The following is a 19,757-nucleotide window of genomic DNA, read 5'->3' as shown; positions in this document are numbered from 1 at the left end:
GCTACTATTAACCAGTGTGTATCAGGCTAAGCTCTTCAAATGCATGATCTCATTTAATCCTTAAAACACGGGAAGTGAGTAGCATTATCCCTCTTTCACATAAGGGGAAAACAAACTCAGAAAGGTTTTATGACTTCTCTAAGGTAATAAACACTGGAGCTGGGATTTGAATCTAGGTTTTCTGACTCAGGGTCCAGTTTCCTAGTACTGTATAACCTTACTTGTATACCCATCATGTTTTATTAAGCTAGCTGGTGGGCATTTAAGTATTCTTGATTTTTCTGGGATTTCAAGCATTCCATAATGCATTTTTCTTAACCATGCAAGAAAAGACAAGAGGAGAGAAACTAACTATTCAGCATACCTAGGGAGTTAGGGGTTGTCCATTGCAAAAACAAAAAGTAGGCACGTTCACAACAGCACCCTCCATAACCTACCAGCCCAATCCTACTACAGACAAATGAAGCCAGTCTTACATTCTCTTCCTACCGTGGTCATTAGTCATTTACTGCTCAGAATGGCCACAGTTCTCTAAAACATTTGTTCATTGGTCAGAGACTATAGTACTCCTCCAATAAATATACTTCCTCTTAGGAGGCAGCATTTTTATATCAAAGATCTTTCATTTTTAAGCAAGAAAAACTTGTGGTTAAATCTCTACAGTCCATCATTTATACACTTTGAGATTTTACAGGATTCAATCTCTCTGAGCCTCAGTTTTCTTCTTTAAAATGGGCATATGTCCTACTGTACCTTTCCTATAGGATTGTTATGGGAATTAATTGAAGATAAAATGAGAAAATGAGTACATCTAGGATACTGATTGACCCTGTTCTTCCCTTTTTGGCTGAGAAAATGTGGCCATTCTATCTGCAGCCTACTTAGAACCCACTACAGAGCTCTTCACCCAAAGGAAGCCTAAGAAATGGTCCATTCTCTCTGCTCATCCCCTGTATGCCACAGTCACTGGTGTCCAGAAAGGAAAATCATGAATGATCCAACATTACAGAAAATTCAATGGTAATCTTTCTGGTTTTTAAAGCAGTTTTATTGAGGTAAAAACTCACAGAAGTTTTTTATTATCCACCTTCTGAAGCCTAATTCTGTTATTGGAACGCACTCGTTCTCCATCAGGCCTTGTTCCCTTGTTGATGAAGAACTGTGATCCTCTGTAGAGGGAGAGGCATTCTGATTTTGAGTATTCTCAGCCTTTTTATGCTGCTTTCTTCCCATCATTGTAAATTTATCCACCTGTTGTCTTTGTAATTACTGACTTTCAAATTAGGTCTCTGAGTGGACGTCCAACTTGTTGATTCCCAGCGCTGGAATCTGAGCAACCCACTGCGCTGGCTAAAACAGCAGGGTTAAGATTCGTGGTGCTTTTCTGCCTGGGAATCTTTGGTCTGGCTTCCTTCTTGAGTCCCTTTTTCAATCAGCTGAATAGGCAACTCTGCCTTCCCAGAGCTCCAAACTTCGACCAAAAGGGAACCCAGTCCCGTTTACTCTGCACCAAGAACCACCGCGCCGGCCACAAGAGTCACACTGGCGACACATGGGGCTCCTCCACTGGGAATCTCCTGGTCCGTTAGCAACAAAAATTCGTCTGAAAGTGTGGCGTCCTCTCGTTCTCTGCACTTTCACTGGGAGCTACAATCCTGAGCTGCTAGTAATCAGCCATCTTGGATCTCTCTCCTAATTTTGTATTTTCAGTAGAGATAGCATTTCGCCACCTTGGCCAGGCTGGTCTCGAACTCCTGACCTCAGGTGATCTGCCCAACTCAGCCACCCAAAGTGCTGGGATTACAGGCGTGAACCACTGTGCCCAGCCTGCATCTGGCTTCTTTTACTTAACATAATGTTTCAAGGTTCATCCATGTTAGAGCATTTGTCAGTCTTTACAGTCCCATCATTTAGATACACCATATTTTGTTTATCTAGGCACCAATTGATGGACATTATAACTATTTAATTTTCTTTTCAGATTACAAAAACTCCAGCATGCCGAATGTGCTGACAGCCACACAGTTTCTGCCATGGGTGGTCTATAACAGACATTATCCAAAATAGCTAGAATTATATTCTTTCCATATTTCCAAATGGTATTTGTCTGTGTTTCGTGAGGCTTGATAAGCCAGCTCCACAGGAAGCCTAAAAAAAAAAAACCCAAAGCCCCACAAGAATGTTTCCCTCATGCCATTCCTCAAGGCTTTGGAAAGGGAGTTATTATTTTGTAGCTGATTAATCTCACCCTCTGGACTTCTAGAGAAGGAAAAACGTGTATATCAAGAGAGAACTGATATACAGTTGCCCGAGGAGACACTAGCCAGCTGTGGCTAAACCAGAACTGGAGCCCTGTTATTTTTCTTCCTGTGGCCACTCTTGTGGCAACCGAAAAGCAAACTGCATGGGCCATATTCTCATATTCCCATTTCCATTTGAATAGTAGCGCCTTGACTCCACTTTCTCTGGGATCTAATCACTTTCTTCCTATTGGCTGGCCCTAGTCTGTATAGATCCTGTGGGTCATGTCAGGCATGAAGAGTAAGATAAATAGGAATTATTTTATTTCGACATTTTTAAAGAGAAACTTTAGGCTTGGTTTACAATGGCACAAGTGCCGAAATAATCTAATACAAAGAAACCTGCTTTGTAGGGTATAAGGGATTCAAAGCCAAAGGGAGGGCTATGCAGACTACAAAGCTGCAGAACTCCAATTCCCGTGAGCCTTGTGTGACGCTCACCCAGCTGATCGACGGCTATAGATTCTGCAGCATTGTCCCTGCAGCTGGGGCAACTGCATAACCGGCATTCACCACTTAACTTGCCCACCACTTGTCAGCTCTCTGTGGTCTTGCTGCTCGCCAAGCCTGCCAATGACTCTACCCATAGGAGAAGTGGGATGATAGGGTGGGAGCAGAGCCTATCGGACCCCTTCTGCTAAGAAACAGAAACTGCAGGTCCCAGTCAATGCCATACTCAGGTGATACAGGTAGGAGGAAATGGAAACATTCCATCTGCTGCTTTCACCCTAAGGTCCAGAAAGACCTCCTACTTTTCAGCTTGGGATGAAAGGAACAAACTCAGTACCTAGCTCTCTGGCCATCAGGGCAGCAAACCCAGGATTGAGCTAATCAAATCAGCAACTGGTTTCACTTCAAAGCATACACTGCTTCCACCTGGAAGGATGTTCCTACTTCTGTTGATCCAACATCTGCAAGGTTGCCCCCACCATATTAATATTATCTATGCCTGATCTTCTGTCTACATTTCCTTTCAGCTTCCTTTCCTGTCTGGCAAATGTCTACTCATCCCATGAAACCCTGGAGGGAAACATCACCATCTCCATGTAGCTCCACTGAGAGCCCCAGGAAAAGTTGATTTGCTTTCTTTTGGTCACCACTGGATCCTGTGCTTACCACTAACACAGCTCTCTCTTATTAACTGGAATCAAGGTTAGTTTAATATGACTGACTTGATCACTGGTGTACCCCAGTACCTAGCACTGTCCCTGGCATATGAAATGTGCCCAGAAAACGCTTGCTGAACTAGACAGAATGTGCCTTACTCCCCAACCTCCGCTTCTCCATTGCAGGAGATGGGCTCAGGGCCAGATAGCACAAACCCCAGGTGTTCTCAGAATGGCCAGAGACAAAGGCCATCCTTCCTCATAGGGGCAGGCTTACAGATGGCTGTGACAGGTGGTATGTTCTGGGGAAGGGTTGGTGGGGGTTCTTGATCATCATCCCAAGGCAAAGGGAGGCCCAAGCTCACAGGACTCTGGCAAGTCTCCAAGAGCAACTAGATGGGTTCAATCTTCAGGAACACTGACAGGGCAGAGAGGCCTAGTCCAGGGAAGTTCCCCAAACCAGCAGCACCTCCATGGGGCTCACTCAGGCCTGCAGCCTCTGCCCCCAAGCATCCGCCGTCTATGCCCTGGAACAAAGGCTCCCTATGGCTCTCTAGTAGGCAGGTCGGGGCAGGCCTGAGCTGCTGAAATGCTTTGAGGACAGGTGCATACACCCTCCGGAGTGCAAACCCAGCTTTAGTCACTGGGAAAGGGTGGAGATGTATCTATGGGGCTTTCTAACCGCTGATGTTTTTTTCATCAGAGAAGGAGCCTCAGGGCACTCAGTCATCTTCAAAAGGAAAACAAAAAGCATTAAATCTACATTACTGTTTAATACACCACACTGCTTTTCTAGTAGTTTGCAGGTGGATATAAACATAGGCAGTGGTGTGCAGTAGCAAACACCAGGCCTTTGAATCAGCAGATGCAGGTAGCTTAGCCACTACTGACCTTGTGGGCCTCCTTTTTTTAATGTGCAGCTTAATCTCTTTGAACCTTGGTTTGCTCATCTGTATGATGGGGATAATACTAATACTGAACCCAAAAGGCTGCTGGGAGTACTAAGTAAAATATAAATATGCACAGCACTTAGCTCAGTGACTGACATGTGGTAAGCTCTCAATAAATCTATTCCCATCATTTAACATGTCAAATGAGATATTGCCTGTACCCTGAAATTGTGGAAAAGGCCCAATTTGAGGCTAAAAGGCTCTAAGTTCCCTTGCTTTTTATAAGTTCGAGGATGTGACAGACACTGGGGCCACTTTCCCAAAGGACTGCAGCAGTTCACAATCAGTCTCACCACTAATATCATCACTCCCCATCCTCCAAAACATTAATATAAGAAGATCTAGATGACAGAATGTCATTTTGGGGAGACAATGTTTGATGGAGAAAGCGTATTTCCTTCCCTTCACCAAGGAGGCAAGGCAGCAGAGTCCTTGGGCCCCTTGAAGTCAAGGGAGTGGTAGCTCTGAGAATTGCTCAAAGTGGGGGGTGCGGGCAAGAAGGCGGGTCCAGCATTCGAGTCCCAAATTGGAAATTCGCTTAGCAGAGACTTGGCTGATCTGCCCCTTGGCCACCTGAGTAAGGAAAAGAAACAGAGAGAGACTGTCTGGTGGGGGACTGCTGCCAGGTGACAGGAGGCCCTGCAGTTCCACCCACTGCAAGTGGAAAATGGAGCCCACACGTTCCTGCTAGTCCTGAGGTGAAAAATCTGGCCAAATCTCACAGAAGACCACCAGTGCCCCGGGAGGTGCATTGGACCAAGTCCTGGTCAGCAGGGCCTGCTGAGACTACCAGGTAAGACAGTAGCAGTGATGTCACTGAGGAGGACAGCACCTGCCCCAGAAGCAGAACTCTGCCTCCTTGGTGCTGCCTCAATCCTGGGGGATCAGGTACAAGAATACGGGAAGAGGAAAGGAGAGAAAGTCTAGCTGCCATGCCCCCATCTCTCTTCAAACTCCCAAAGCCATTTGCACTGGAGGGAGCGTGGGTAAAGAGCTTTGAGTAGAGCCTGAGATTGATGTTTAAAAATGAACATGACTGAGTCATAAATATGGGCATAAAATAATTGTACTAACTCAAAGATGACTAAAGAATTATGCATTCTGGCCAAAATATCATTAAGTGAGTCTTGACCCAGCAGGAAGGATGGGGGTTTAACATAGCACAGTTAAAGCAGTTATTGAAATACCATAAAACTCCTTCATGGTTATACCACAATGGCTTGATACCACAGCACACTGGCTGTGGTATTCTCTTCCATGCGCAGAGCCTCCAAGGGTCATCTCAGTGTTGAAAAGGGGCAGAGAGCTGAGTGTCTCTCTGCATGATGTGCCTCCATGGGCTGTAACATCTTCTGAAACAATGTTCCAGATAACAAAGAGTTCTAAATCTCATTTCTTTTACCTTTACATGGCATGCCTAGATTTTATCCACCTGCTGTCCCAGAAGATGCCATGATCATGAGCTCTGAAATCATACAGAACTGGGTGCAAATCCTGGCTCTGCCACTTTCCAGCTACATGCTTCAGGGATGCCACTCATAACCTCTTTAAGCCAAAGTTTCTTCATCTGTAAACTGAGGTTGTTATAAACTCCAAATTTAGTTGTGAGAACTGAAGCCAAAACAGATAAGATCTTTCAAAGTACAGCTGGTACTTGTTCACTCAACAAATACTTACTGCACAGATTCTCTACACTTTGGGGTACAGAGAGAATGGGGCAGATGGAGAGAGCAAATGAAGAAGAAGTCAGGACAACGGGTAGATGGCTGAGTGGCCAGGGGTCACTCCTAGCCAGGCAGGATGAAGCAAGCCTGCAGAGTCTGCATACCCAAGAGGCCCTGCTGCCAAGTACACTTCTGTAAAAGTCCCTGCTGGTGCTCTGCTGGGAGACACAGGCCTGTTCCAGGAGTCTAATCACTCCCAGAAACTAGGAGGAGCAGCCCTGTCACCTACCAGCTGGCACAAGAACTCTCTACCAGGAGGAAATCATGCGCTCCTCTGAACGGGAATCTGCACCTCCCTACTCCCATCAAACCCCCACCCCCAAGAAAAGCATATTCCACATGTCAGTCAGCCCTGATCTCATCCCCATGGATGAAGGTCCGTACCCCAGAGCTGGGGAATCCTCTGGGATTAGGACTGACTACAACTGCTACTGTCATCTCTGGAAGTAGTGTGGCCATGCCTGACTGGGGACACGTCCAACACATCAGAGTTCCCAATTAGGGAATGACACAACACACCCAGGAGACACTAATAGTGCCCATTTATACCACCCACCCCCAATACCAGAAGAAACTACCACTCAGAAACGCAGCCAGGAAAACCAAGCTTTCACCATGTAGCAGAGCAAAGGCAAGAAACAGGTCCCAGATGGAATCCATCATGCTTGCAAACTTACCTGCTCCATTTGGCTGATTCCTTTCTCATTGTTCTCCTCTGCCCCACCCTGACCACCAGAGTCCATGCTAACAGGCATCCTTTCAAAAAGCAATCTTGCTAGGGAAAGGCACTATCATCTGAAGACCAAACTGCTTTACCTGTTCTGGGAAAACTGGAGGCAGGTGCAGCCTAATGAGCTTGGGAAGATGCCTGGGCCTATGGCAGCTCTGAGCTGGCAGCTGCTTGTATTTACAAACAGGACACAGTGTGAAAGTTTCAGGCTGAGATGTTGTCTGACATGGCTTAGAATTCTGACCAGCCATCTCCAGACCAATAACTAATTTAATAGCAAAATACTGGTGAACACTAATGTGCTAATTAGCCACCAAATTTAAGTTGATTAAAAACTAATCACGATGTAAATATATAGCATTGCATTAATAAATCACATGCTTTTATTTTAAAAGCAAGAAAAAGTGCTGCTTTCTCTAATAAAAGTGAGAGATAAGGATTAAGCATTTTTCCCTGGGAACTGTACAGCTGAAATGTGGTGGTGAAGCATGCTCTCTCCCACAGATAAGGCCTGACTTGACAATTAACTGAATTACTAGACAGTTGAACCAAATCAGCATTGTTTAGGCCAGTCTTTCTCAAATAGGACCGCTTCCTCTTCACTACTCCTCAGTCTCTTGCAGAGGTGGCTGGTATGGTTGAATCCACATTCTTGGAGTGAGTCTTTGGAGAATGATAACATTGGCATCCCCAAGTCTAGGCAAGCATTGAGCAACCTAAAGGAAAACAAAACCAGAGGAGCCCACCAACATCCCTTGTCTTAATGGTGTTAATATCATTCATAAGTAACAGGTGGGTATTTCTAATAATGAAGAGGCAGCTTCGTGACAAGCGCTCTGACTCACCTTCTGCAGACAGCCCCTGGATGTTTATTCCCTTAGCTGCCAGGAAATTCAAGCAGGCATCTATGTTTTCAATCTAGGGGGGAGAAACAACAATACACACTTAATAAATGTTCAGCTTCTCCAGAGCCATCTCTTATTAAAGAAAACGAACAAACAAGAATGCTGTAAAAACGGCCGATGGATGAATGAACACAGGATAGGACTCTCCTTTGTCTGTACTTGCACAGGAAAAGGTTACCCAATATCTCAACCACACAGGCCAAAAGTCGAGGCCTTGCATTGCTCACAGCTGCCAAAAATAACCAGGGTGGAATCGGAGCTCTCATCTGGATCACTGTCACCACCAGTGCAATCCTGAAAACTTGAGCAGTTGCCAGAAAAATGGAGGTGGGGACAAGGTTAGTGGACCCACCCATCTACCGGCAGCTGTGAGAAATTTCCAGTCACTAAAGAGGCAGGCAATCAAATGTATAAACAGTGAATGGAGTTTTAGCAGGAATCTGGGTAGCATTTACTCACAAAATTCTCCGGATGGCAGGCATTGCAGATGACTAGGGAGGGCTATGACCTCCTGAACCCCTCTGTCCTTTGTGTTTCTGTGGCAAGAAGGGACCTGCCAGAGTCTGCGAGACCTCCCAGGTTTGCCAGGGCTGATGCCATAGCCAAGGGCAAGCCAGTGTCCAGCTTTCCCGAAAGAACAATTAGGCCATTCCCAAGAGGCTAATTTGACTTCAGTTGTCAGGGCTATTTTTTGGTTTAAAGGAAAATGTTCTGGCTTGATTAATGTCAATGGGTACCATAAGTAAAAGAAATTGCTTTTGACTTGGCTTAGGGATCTTTGAATTTCACACATTTTGCATTTCAAAATGGGGACCCCACTCATTCCCCTCCACCACCACCCCACCCCTCATTACTTCCCAGGCTCCATCAACATTTCTACAAACTCAAATCAGTATTTAACCCATGGAATTTATTTTGAACTAATAAATGATTGCCTTCCACAGTATAATGTGACCCTTCTCTTCATCCTCAAGCAATTTCCCAATGCTCCTTCATAGCCACAGAAAATGCAAAGTGTCTACATTTAAGAGCTCTAATTTGAGTAGAGTCTAGCTCCAAGCAGTCTTTCTGAAGTTCACATCCACTCACCCATTGACATTAGGCATTTTCCTTATCTACTCCTGGTCATCACATCTTCCAAGTGCTTTAAATTAAGCTATGGGGACACCTGAATAAAACTGCACCCATATTATAGACTCTACTCAATCCTGAGCTTGAAGTTACTCCATCCTTCCATTTTTAGCACAGGTTCTCATCTCCTTTCCAACCTCTATCTCATGCTTCAAGGGTCATCATCTGGAAGACAGTTTTTCATCTCTAGAAAAAAAGGGCAGATTGCAATTTACTGCAAACTAAATGCTGATGCTATGCATATGCCTGCCAGCATTGCAGAAAATCCTTCCCAATATACATGGAGGACGGTGAGTTTTCTTTTCATCTTTCCTTTCCTCTGTTCAGCCCCATGGATGCCCACTTTTGATGGTGTTGGTTTTAGCAAGTATTACGTAACAAGTATTAGCAAGTATTAAGTGAGGTAAGGAGTTCAGATTTCTGACCAAGATTACACAGGTCAATGTCAACAGCAGAGCTGGGCAAGAAACCAGGAGGTCCTCCCTGTCATACATAGGAGCCTGCATTTACATAAATGAAGACAACCAGGTGCTCTGGCTTAGAGGGAATGGGGAAGGGGGAAGCAAAGAAAAGAATGGCTGGGAGTGCCCTGTGTGTGATGTCTTGGAGCAATCTGCTCCCATTTGTAAGTGTAATAACAGTCCCGTTAAATCTCTAAATGCTACTTCACCATACCATGAAACCCTGCTTTTGAGAAGAAAATGTTAACTATCAGTCCTTATTTCTACGGTTGTACACAGTGGTAATATACCAAATCCACTCAAAAGGATTTGTTGCCCCCCAAAAGAGACAATAGTATTTAAATCATAATAAAATTATAAAATCCCTCTTCTACTGCTTGCCTTTTCCTATTACTCTCTTCTCCATCTTTTATATAATATCTCGCACATGGCTGATAAGTGAGGCTTTGGCAATTATGTCCCCATGGAAAGTGAGAAAAAGAAAAAGCTTACTATCCCTGAATCTCTTATTGCGAAATCAAAAATAGTAGACTTGAAATTTATCCTGGGAAGTGTCATGGAGGTGGGATAATGAGGTGGGTTAAGTTTTTTCAGCAATAGTCCAGCAATATGGCACTGAAGAAAAAAATAGAGACAACAGCCAACATATTCAAGAAAAGCACTGCTCTACTACAACACTATTTCTATAGAACTCACATTCCAAGAAGCATAAAGTATATTACTTATATTTATGGAACATTCAACACATACAGCATCATTTAAAGTACATGATAGTGCCTGTTTGCAAGGCTAGCCTTGATACATTTCAATTCAACCATCTGCTGGACTTTTTTTAATGTCCGATTCTATTAAAAGGATGAATAATTATAAATAAGTTACCCGAATACTTCTTTGTTAACTTTTTGAAGTCCTGTTCATTTTTTTTTTTCACAGAATTTCATAATTTTGATCCGTAGTTCTCCACTGGCTATAGAGAGAGGGTGGAGGTGAGGGACCAATTTGTCAATGTCTGGCAGCATTTTGGGCTGTCACAATGGGGGCAGCATACCACTAGCAGCTTACGGATAGAGGCCAAGATGTTGCTAAACATCCTACAATGCACAGGGCAGCTTCGCACAACAAAGAATTATCCAGGCCAAAATGTCAACAGTGCTGAGATTGAGAAGCCCTGACTTACAGGATTCTTTCAAGCATTCATTCAGCCAACATCATTGTGTAGATGTCTGTTCTGTGCCAGCATGACACTCAATTCTTTGGATGGTGTTGGTTTTAGCAAGTATTACCTGATAGAGAAAGTGAGGTAAGAAGGGCATATTTTTGACCAAGATTACACAGGTCAAATGTCAATGGCATAGCTGGGTGAGAAACCAGGAGATCCTCCTCCCTGTCATACATAGGAACCAGCATTTAGGTAATCCTCCTCTAGGGTCCACAGAGCCATTCAACACACACCCTGATTCCTGTGTGTCTCAAGAAGAATCAGAACACATAAACAAGAGAAGCATTAGGATCTTCCTTTATTAGGTGAACAGAGTAGGCCTAAGGGCAACAATGTTTTCTTCTGAAGAGATGAAATACAGACAGCCAAAACCAGATGGCTGGCCTGCACTCCAGAAAATGTTAAAACTAAGCACTTGGTCATTATTTAAAAGATCATTCGTAAGTCCATCAAGTGCCTTGAATTTTTCCTTTATATTATGATTTCTCTGTTCACAGAAGGAGTTCAAAAAACATTCCTCAAGTCTCAAATCCACTCTTTAATAATATTCCATTAAGGTTAAAAATCACTCCTGACAAGGCGACTGAGACCCACGCTCTTTCATCTGCACCCCAGGAAGAGAGTGAGGCTGGGAAGCAGAATGGGGTCAGATGTGGCTTCCAACCTCCTGGCTTCATTTGGAAGGAGATCAGAAGGAAAGATTGTTTCTTTGATCCAGGCCCTCTTGTGATTAAAATTCACCTTAAGGTTTTCTTCTAAATACTGTACAGGTAAACACAATCCATCTTCATGTACTGTTGAAATTGCAAACTCCTACCATATCTCAAGAGGGAAACAACCGCAGTGGCAGCACCCCAGTGCTCATTACAGCACAATGATGTCCTCGTGCCCATCTTTAACAAGACTCATGTGTGATCCAGACACACAGCATAAGATGAGATCCGATTAAAGTTGGGAGGCAGAGTGAGAGAAAAGACCTTTAAACAGCAAAGTATGTAAATAAGACCAAACTTGTTCATTAGCATGTAGGGGCCAATATAAACTACTTTCCAAAATTAGCTGAAAAAAAAAATCTGTGGAAGTCTGACATTCCAGTGTTGTTGAAGGGGGCTGGGGACTGGGTGAGAAGGTATTGTAGTTGTTGCCATAGAAATGGGTCTAAGAGATCAGGGACTAAGTTGCTGGAATTTGCAGCATTAGCTGGGGTAGAGGGGGAAACCCAGAAGAGGAACCACCATGTGGCTTGGAGACTCCAGGAGCAGAGAGGTGTTGGATGAAGGATGGAGGCAAAGAAGAGGGGCAGACAAAGACCAGGATGCACTTCCCCAGAATGCCCTTTGTTTGGGGCCAAATGTGGCTCCACCTTGTGTAGTGCCTGAATATCCATGAGAGAGGCTGCAATTAAGCCTTTCTGCCAATCTCAGCTGAGACCACCATCCCAAAGTCGAATCGTTTCTCAACAGTCTCTGAACTTCAGACTTGCAGGGCAACTTCCATGGGCTATGTATGTTGCAGCCTTTGTCTCCCATATCCTGAAGTATTTCCCCACCCAGGACAGCCAGGGCATTAGAAAAATCAAAACAAATGCCAAACAACTGGAAAGAGAATCAGGAGATAGGAAGCAAATGGAAAACTTTGCATTTCAATCATGATTAAGGCTGGACTTGAGTCTCCTGATAACATAAAATATGCAAACCTCGGAAGCACTGCTATATATCTCCCTGGTAGCTTAGAGACTGATCAAATACCATCTGTTGTGGCAGTTGTCATGGCAGCATTTTTCTCTGAATACCAGTGTAGCTGAGTGCAAAGCACATGAAAATGATTAATGCAAATGAAGACCATCTCAATGGGTGCTACCACGGCCTAGGGGAAGACAACATTCTGGGCATACCAAATAAATGGAACTTTAGTTCTTATGGTTTAACAGTTTCTCACGAAGCCCCTTGGAAATCTCCAGTCTGGAAGGAGAGGCAAACAGCTGCTGCATTAAAGTCAGACATGGTCACAACCATTTTTGTAAATCATGAAATGCCTAAAGCTTAGGCATTAGGAGCTTTAGACTCCAGACAAGGCTAAGTAAGAACCTGCAAGTTCTGGTGACTTTGAAAGCCATGTAGCTTCTTCACAAAATTCATATGTCAACTCAAACAACTTCCTCCCAGAAGTGTGTGGGACTCTCATACCTGACATTGCTATTTGCCATAAAAAATAATTGTCATCCATTCATTTATCTATTCCTTCACCCCAATTTACTCAGCACCTACTGGGTGTCAAGCAATGTGCTACTGCTGAGTATACAGTGGTGAATAAAACAGACATAATCCCCAACCTTGCAGAACTTACAGTCTAATGTAGGGGAATCAGCATTAGATAAAGAATGCACAAATAAGTACTTGATGACAAGCTGTTATGGTTCCCATGAAAGAGAAGAGAGTGTTGGGAATGTGTACACAGGAAGAAAGACCTAATCTAGCCTATAAGTGCAGCAGGGTGTGGGGAGGGTAACAGGCAAGAATTTCTTAAGGAAGAGACAGTGTGTAGGTCCATGGATAGGGTTTTTTAATCTGCTTTGTTCACTGATGTAGCCCCAAGACCTAGGAGAGGGTGCAGTACATAATAGCTACTCAAGAATATTTGTTGATTGAAAGAATAAACAGAAATTTGTGCTGAGCCCTAAAAAATTCCGTTTTTCCCAAGAGTGGGGAGGATAAGAACCTACCAAGCCTAGGAATCTGACGCTGAAAAACTCCATACATGATGCAATACACCACATTCTGGGAACTCCAAAAAGTCAGAATGGCTGGAACATGGTGGGAAAGGGAGAAGGGCAATGAGAGGTCACTTGAGCAAGGGCAAATGGGGCCACATGGGACATGTTGACCACATAAAGGAGTTGACATGGCGAAGGAGAGAAGGCAGGGGTCTCTTTATTCCTTGAGAACACTTTTCAGTACCTCAACCTGCCCCATTACCTTGGCAATAGCAGTCCAGCCAAGTCCTTCCCATCTGAAAGCTGGAGGATGGGCTGTTTCATGTTAGGGATGAGTCAAACAGTGGCCTCAAGGTGGGGTCCCAGTAGCTTCTAGGCTGGCCACAGAGAAGGGAAGGGATGGGAGGCAGATATCAGCATCTGTGGTCACATGTACTGGAAATATGTTTGTTCCATATCTGAGAGGCCTCCATGTCTTTCTAATACCCCTTCCTCTGTTCCTTTCCAAAGCTAAAATAGAAGGAAAAACCAAGAAGCCAAACCAAAAAGCAAAATGAACTTTGAGGAAATGCCTTCTTAAATGTCTGTCTTGCGGTGTCATCAGTCTCTTTCCTCTATACTCCTAGAAGCCACAACCTTACGCATGATTTGCTCGCCCTTCATTTTTTTGTGTCCACCCATCAGTGTTGGGGCCTAGCAACCTCACAATGAGATCACATGTCTCATTGAGCATAGTGTAGATGCATAACTCCATAGGGCAGAGCTTGCGGTGTCCTGATACTACAGTTTTAATTTTAGAAGGGGGCCTCAGAAATGAGGGAAACGCATGGTGGTGCTTCCAATTCTCCTAAGTATGGAAATATTTGGGAGCTTCAGGGTCTGCCCTTCTGTAAGCAACATGGGCTGATGTATAAAGAAAGCCATCTTCATCTAGTCATAAGAGGGGCTCCATGACTCTGTCCCAGCTTTGGCCATTCAAGCATCGAAGTTTACAGCAGGCCAGCTCAAGCTCTCATGGTGCCTTCGAAATAGGAAAGCTTAAGAATGTGGGAATCAGGGGCTGGACAGGGCATATGAGTTCCCACGTCAGACCGCTTCTCCTCCTGCTTATTGCCTTGCCCAGCTCCTGCCTTTAATTTGGCAATGTTATCTACCACACTGTTTATAATATTTATAACTTCAGCTTTCCAAGATGTTGTCAAAAATTCCCTTTTCAAAAAACTTTTTAAGAGTCTCTCTGCTTTATAGCAAATGGGTAAGTCCATATGGATACAAAAAAAAATTATCTCTAGAGAAAAAATTGAAAGCAAGATTCTCAAATTCCTCCAGTGACTATATTTTTCCACTTTGCTTCCAAGTCTCTAGAATATTTTTTTTCCTATTATGTTCCGATTTCTCAATTTTTCTCTTGAAACAAAGAGAGACACCTGGGAGGGTAGTTGTGGCTAAAGTTCTAGAACTCTGTCCTTACTTTGGAGGCTCCCATAAAAAAACCCTTATGGTTGAACTCGGTTCTCTTTTAGAGATGGTAGATGCCACAAGAGGAAAAACGCCACTGGTGACTAGCATCATCAGAAAGGCCCAAGGATACCTTTGTGTACATTCAATCACCCGTTCTGTGTATCCTTTCTCCTGCTACAATTTCAGAGTAACTCTCCTTAAAACTTCCTAACACTTCCATAAGGGATCACTGCTCCAAATCAAGGACTTTGAGTTAGAAGCTGGACACAAACACAAAAGGGGAATGATTAGGGCTAAGGATTGATATTAGAGGATGCAACAGACTTTAGTTTCAGACAAGCCTGGATTCAAATCTTGTTTCTGGCATTTACTAAATTACGATGTTCAGCAAGTTACCTAGTGGCCTGATCTATAAAATGGGCATAATAACACCTACCCTCAAGTGTGGTGTTTGTCATTAGACAGGAGGATATATGTGTGATGTTTACTATGTGCCCAAACAACTGGTAGTTTTTGTTACCGCATTGTAATTTTAGGCATGAGTGACCCTGGGCAATAGTTCTAAGGACAGGACATTCCAAAGCTGTGTCTTGGGTTGGCCCCTGGTGAAAGAGAGAATCAAACAGGCTTATCTGCTTTCCGTTTCCTCCCCTAGGTTTTCCTCTCAAGCACAGCTCTCCAGGAATCTGGGCACTCTCTATCACCTGACATCATGCTTACTTCTCCGCTACTCTTTTCTTGAAAAGATGGTGATAAACAAATTCACACCAAGACTGAAGGGACTGCCATTGGCTTCCCACATTACCTGCTGCCTGCAATTATTAGGCGACAATATCTGTTTAAAATAATGTGATTTGGACTCCTCTACACCTGGTTCTGGCTCCCTGACTGACTGCCCACAAGACCTGGAGAAAATCATTAACTGCTTCAACCCTCAGATTTGTCATCTGTAACATAGAAATGCTGATACCTATCTCCCAGCATTACTGAGAGGATTGGGTGGGTGGACATATGTCAATGGTCTGGAACTTCACATACTCAGAGTCCTAAAAGGGCTCATTCTTCATGTAGTTTCATAATGGTAGAATTTTACGTACCAGTGGCATTTCCTGTAAGTGAAAGATCATTTTGAAGTGTGAGACACTCTGAGACTTGTTAAATTATGCAACACTAGTATAGCCTTTCTACAAATATGTAATTTGTCACTAGCATTCATTTTGACGCTGCCAGAACCAGTACTATTTATCCAAAAAGCTTTGTAGTCAAAGTCTCTTCTATTGAGTTACATGAGAGACCCTAAGACCTTTTAGGCAAATAGTTTTGGTTAAGGAGAGTCAACAGTCCATTATGGAAAACAGTATGGAGTTTCCTCAAAAAATTAAAAATAGAACTACTATAAGATCCAGCCATCCCACTTCTGGGTATTTGTCTAAAGGAAATAAAATCAGTATTTCAAAGAGATATCTGCACCATCATGTTCACTGCAGCACTATTCACAATTACCAGGATATGAAAATAACCTAAGTGTCCAGTACATCAAAGGATAAATGGATACAGAAAATGTGGTACACGTACACAATAAAATATTATTCAGCCGCAATAGAGGGAAATCCTGCCATTTGTAACAACATGGATGGGCCTGAAGGACATTATGCTAGGTAAAATAATCTACGTACAGAAAGACAAATCCTGCATGATCTTATTTATATGTGAGATTATAAAAAGTTGAATTCATAGACTCAAAGAGCAGAACAGTGGTGACCAGGGGCTAGTGGATGCAGAAATGGAGAGACGGTAGTCAAAGGGCATCAACTTTCAGTTATAAGATGAACAAGTTCTAGAGATCTAAGGTACAGCATGCGTGGTAATGGAAGTATTAATTACTTTGTCGAAATCATTATACAATGTATACATATATCAATTCTACTTTTTAAAAATCAAATAGTTTCTGCAGAAAACATTGGTTTTACCCACAGAGGAGGAAATAAACTTGGACTCAAACTTTAAGAAGAAAATATGCCTCTAGTCCCGCAAGACAGACTACAGAGGTAGACAGAGTGGGACTACAGACACTTGCTGGAGATGTCGCTCAGTGCAATTACCTGGAACCTGACAATCTCATTAATTCCTTGAAAATACAGATTGAGCATCTACTCTCTTCTCAGTCCTATTCAATGGGCAGCAAATGCAGGCAGACAAGACAGTGTGGTCCTTTCCTCAAGGAGCAGCTAGTCTCCTGGGCAAGAGGTAATTTTAAGTAAACAATCACTCCACTAACCATACAGTCACAAACATGTTAAGGGACAACTTTACTTATCAAGGCACCTACTCAAACACTGACAATTATTCACTATGCTTTTTAAAAGGTCTGGATTGTTTTTTTGGTATCTTTGCCATATTAAATGATTAAATCCATAAGCTACCATAGAATCTTCAAGAGGTAGCAGAATATAAATGCAAAATTAAATACAATAGCAGATCCTTGAAATTCAGGAGTAGATACATCTCTAGAGTGCAGTGAATCTTCGGTTTTGGAAGAACCACTAGATTACATTGTTATACCCCCAAAACAAGTAGTTATAAAGGAATACGATAATGGAATAATCTATAGAGGAAGGCCAAGAGTGAAACTCACTCCTCAGCTTGGTACCAGTTCCCTCACACCAGCCTGTGTAAGTCAGCTTTGTGCTTTGTGGCTCAGCCAGTTTGCCACCATCTGCAGCTTATGGTTCTTCTGGTTGTTCACGAACAGTCAATCCATGGATTTCCTGAAATTCTATTGATAGTACATACTTAAATGTAAGACCTGTCCTGGTGGCATCATAAGCAGAAAATAAAGCCAAGCAAATACCTTTGAACACTTTAATACTCAATTCAGAATCCTGTAGGACTTTGCTCACCTACTCTGAGGATGGCTGGAATGGAGATCCCGGGTCTGTTATTCTCTGCCTGCCTTTATAGAACACCATATCATGTTAATGTCTATGAGAAATGTAACCCCAAATCACTATTGTTTCCACTCTAATTTCAAATTCTGCAACCAATCAGTGGGTGATTATTATATGCCAGGCACGATACTAGAAAATTCCACATACATTACCTCAATCTATTTTTTATTTCAAAAGCTAGTTGTAGGCATGGCTAAGGAGTTGCAACTGAATCCTAGATCACTGGGGGACTTTGCAAGGAATACACAAAATGTTTTATATACTAAGAAACGAATTGGCCAATAGTTTCAAATTCTAAAATTGTGATAAAGGCCAAGAGCTACATGCCAACCAATTAGGAATTATGAGATTAAAAATAATTAACCATATAATAACTATTTCTCCATTTTGTTTACTGCCACAGCCAGAACATCAGAGGCATGGTCAAAATCCACTGAAAGAGGAGAACAAACTAGACAAGGAAGGATTCCATTACAGGATATCCCTGAGCATCCAAGGCTACAAGATACCTAATCACCTGTGAAGAAAGAGTGATAATTTTTAAGTTGTCATAGAATGCTAATCTCTGTTACTATTTACATCCTTGCTAAGTCTTTGGTTGAACTAGATAAAATTGCCATTTTTGTATGAAAAAATGGTGAAATATTGGTCATTTCATATGATTCTATTGATACATCCATACATATCAGGAAGGCTCCTTCCACCCACCCCAAGGGCTAAATTTAAACTGCTGAGTGATCATAAAGAGAGAGCACTTGACAGTCATTCATAAAAGGAGGCAACCAGTAAATTCTTAAATCAAATCCCAGCAAATCCCTCTCAATGGAGTTTCACAGGACTGGTTATGCAAAGTATGTAGAGGAAAAGACCGAACTGGAAGATACACGGTATCCACAGGCTAACCGTGAAAGGCTCTTTGCTCTAGTGAGGGTTTCTTCTGTACAATCTCCTTGTAAAAACAGAAGAGGGCCTGAGGAATACTTTAATTTCAAGTTGATGAAAACCTCCCACTAAAGGTATGCACGAGTAGTCCCTTCGTGGAAACCCAGAATGCATGCCCCTTTCTTCTTGCCTTCATATTCCTTCAGCATAAAGTATATGAGATGAAATTTTGGACAGGTTCTGCCCCCACACCAAACTCTGTGTAACTGATACCATGTTCCCATCAATGCCGGAGCCCTCTCACCCATGAAAGCTACTGAAATAGGAAAAGTCAACTTATCTCAAAGTTTCATCACTACTGGAGCTATTACAAAGAGGAGATTTCAAGGGTAGACAGGGGAATTAAGGATTTCAAATGACCAGATGGAAAGTCTAGGGAATTGTGGATTTTTCAGGGCTCTCTGGCCACCTTTGGGCAAGGTACTTAATTTCCCTGAGCTTTAGTTTTTCCTTAAAATAATAGGGATAATTACTCCTTTTTGAAAGCCATACAGAGAACCTGCCAGTAGTTACTCCAGGCAAGACAGCTACTCCTGGTAATATTTGCATCCTTATGAAACATGAAGCACTGGGCTACATTCTGTCCATACACTATTATATCAGTTAATTTTGATTCTTTAAATCCACCATTAGATAAGGTAGATATTATCATTTTTCAGATGGGGAAATGGAGACACAGAGTGTTTAAGAGCCTTCTTAAGTCACAAAATTAAATGACGGAGTTAGAATTTGAACATAATACGAAGTGTTTTGTAAGCTATGAATCCCTGTGCAAATGTGAGGCATTAACAACCAAACAGCAAGTGTTTTGCCACAGCTGAGAAGACACATGACCACCTTGGTCGGTCATTTTTCCTGCCCTGTGACTTCAGCCATACAGCAAGGCAATCAGTAATCAGTCCATCCAAACCAAATCCAAACTTTACATTTTAAAAAGGCCACTTCACAGAGGAAGAAGTTATTTCCTTAGGGAAGATATTTAAGTTCTTCGGTAGTATTTTAAATCTTCAGGAGCAGGAATAATTTAAATCAATATAAACATTTATAGGCCCTATTTCCTGATCAAAATGCTCCCAAAACAGTGATCTCTCAAGCTACCATATGCCAGTGCTTAGGATTGCTGAGGAAGCTCAGGATACTTATGAGAATACAATCATTTAGGGAGAA

At 42.7% G+C, this 19,757-nt stretch overlaps 1 protein-coding gene across 14 annotated transcripts in view; it reads right to left on the bottom strand.

Moving 5' to 3' along the window:
* The window catches only part of NAV2 (neuron navigator 2), a 768,760-nt gene that overhangs the window by 245,174 nt on the left and 503,829 nt on the right, over positions 1–19,757 (bottom strand). For all 14 annotated transcript variants that reach the window (XR_013523354.1, XM_035264232.3, XM_078340757.1 and 11 more), the window contains one exon: positions 7,656–7,728. Coding sequence is in view for 13 of the 14 variants with exons in the window: in XM_035264232.3 (XP_035120123.1) it covers positions 7,656–7,728 (73 nt within the window). In the remaining variant the exon portion in view is untranslated. The remainder of the gene's footprint in view (positions 1–7,655; positions 7,729–19,757) is intronic.

This window comes from Callithrix jacchus, chromosome 10 (assembly GCF_049354715.1).
Source record: "Callithrix jacchus isolate 240 chromosome 10, calJac240_pri, whole genome shotgun sequence".
NCBI lineage: Eukaryota > Metazoa > Chordata > Mammalia > Primates > Cebidae > Callithrix > Callithrix jacchus.
Note: the sequence above shows the minus strand (reverse complement) of the source record. Positions and strands in the feature narration are given on the sequence as shown.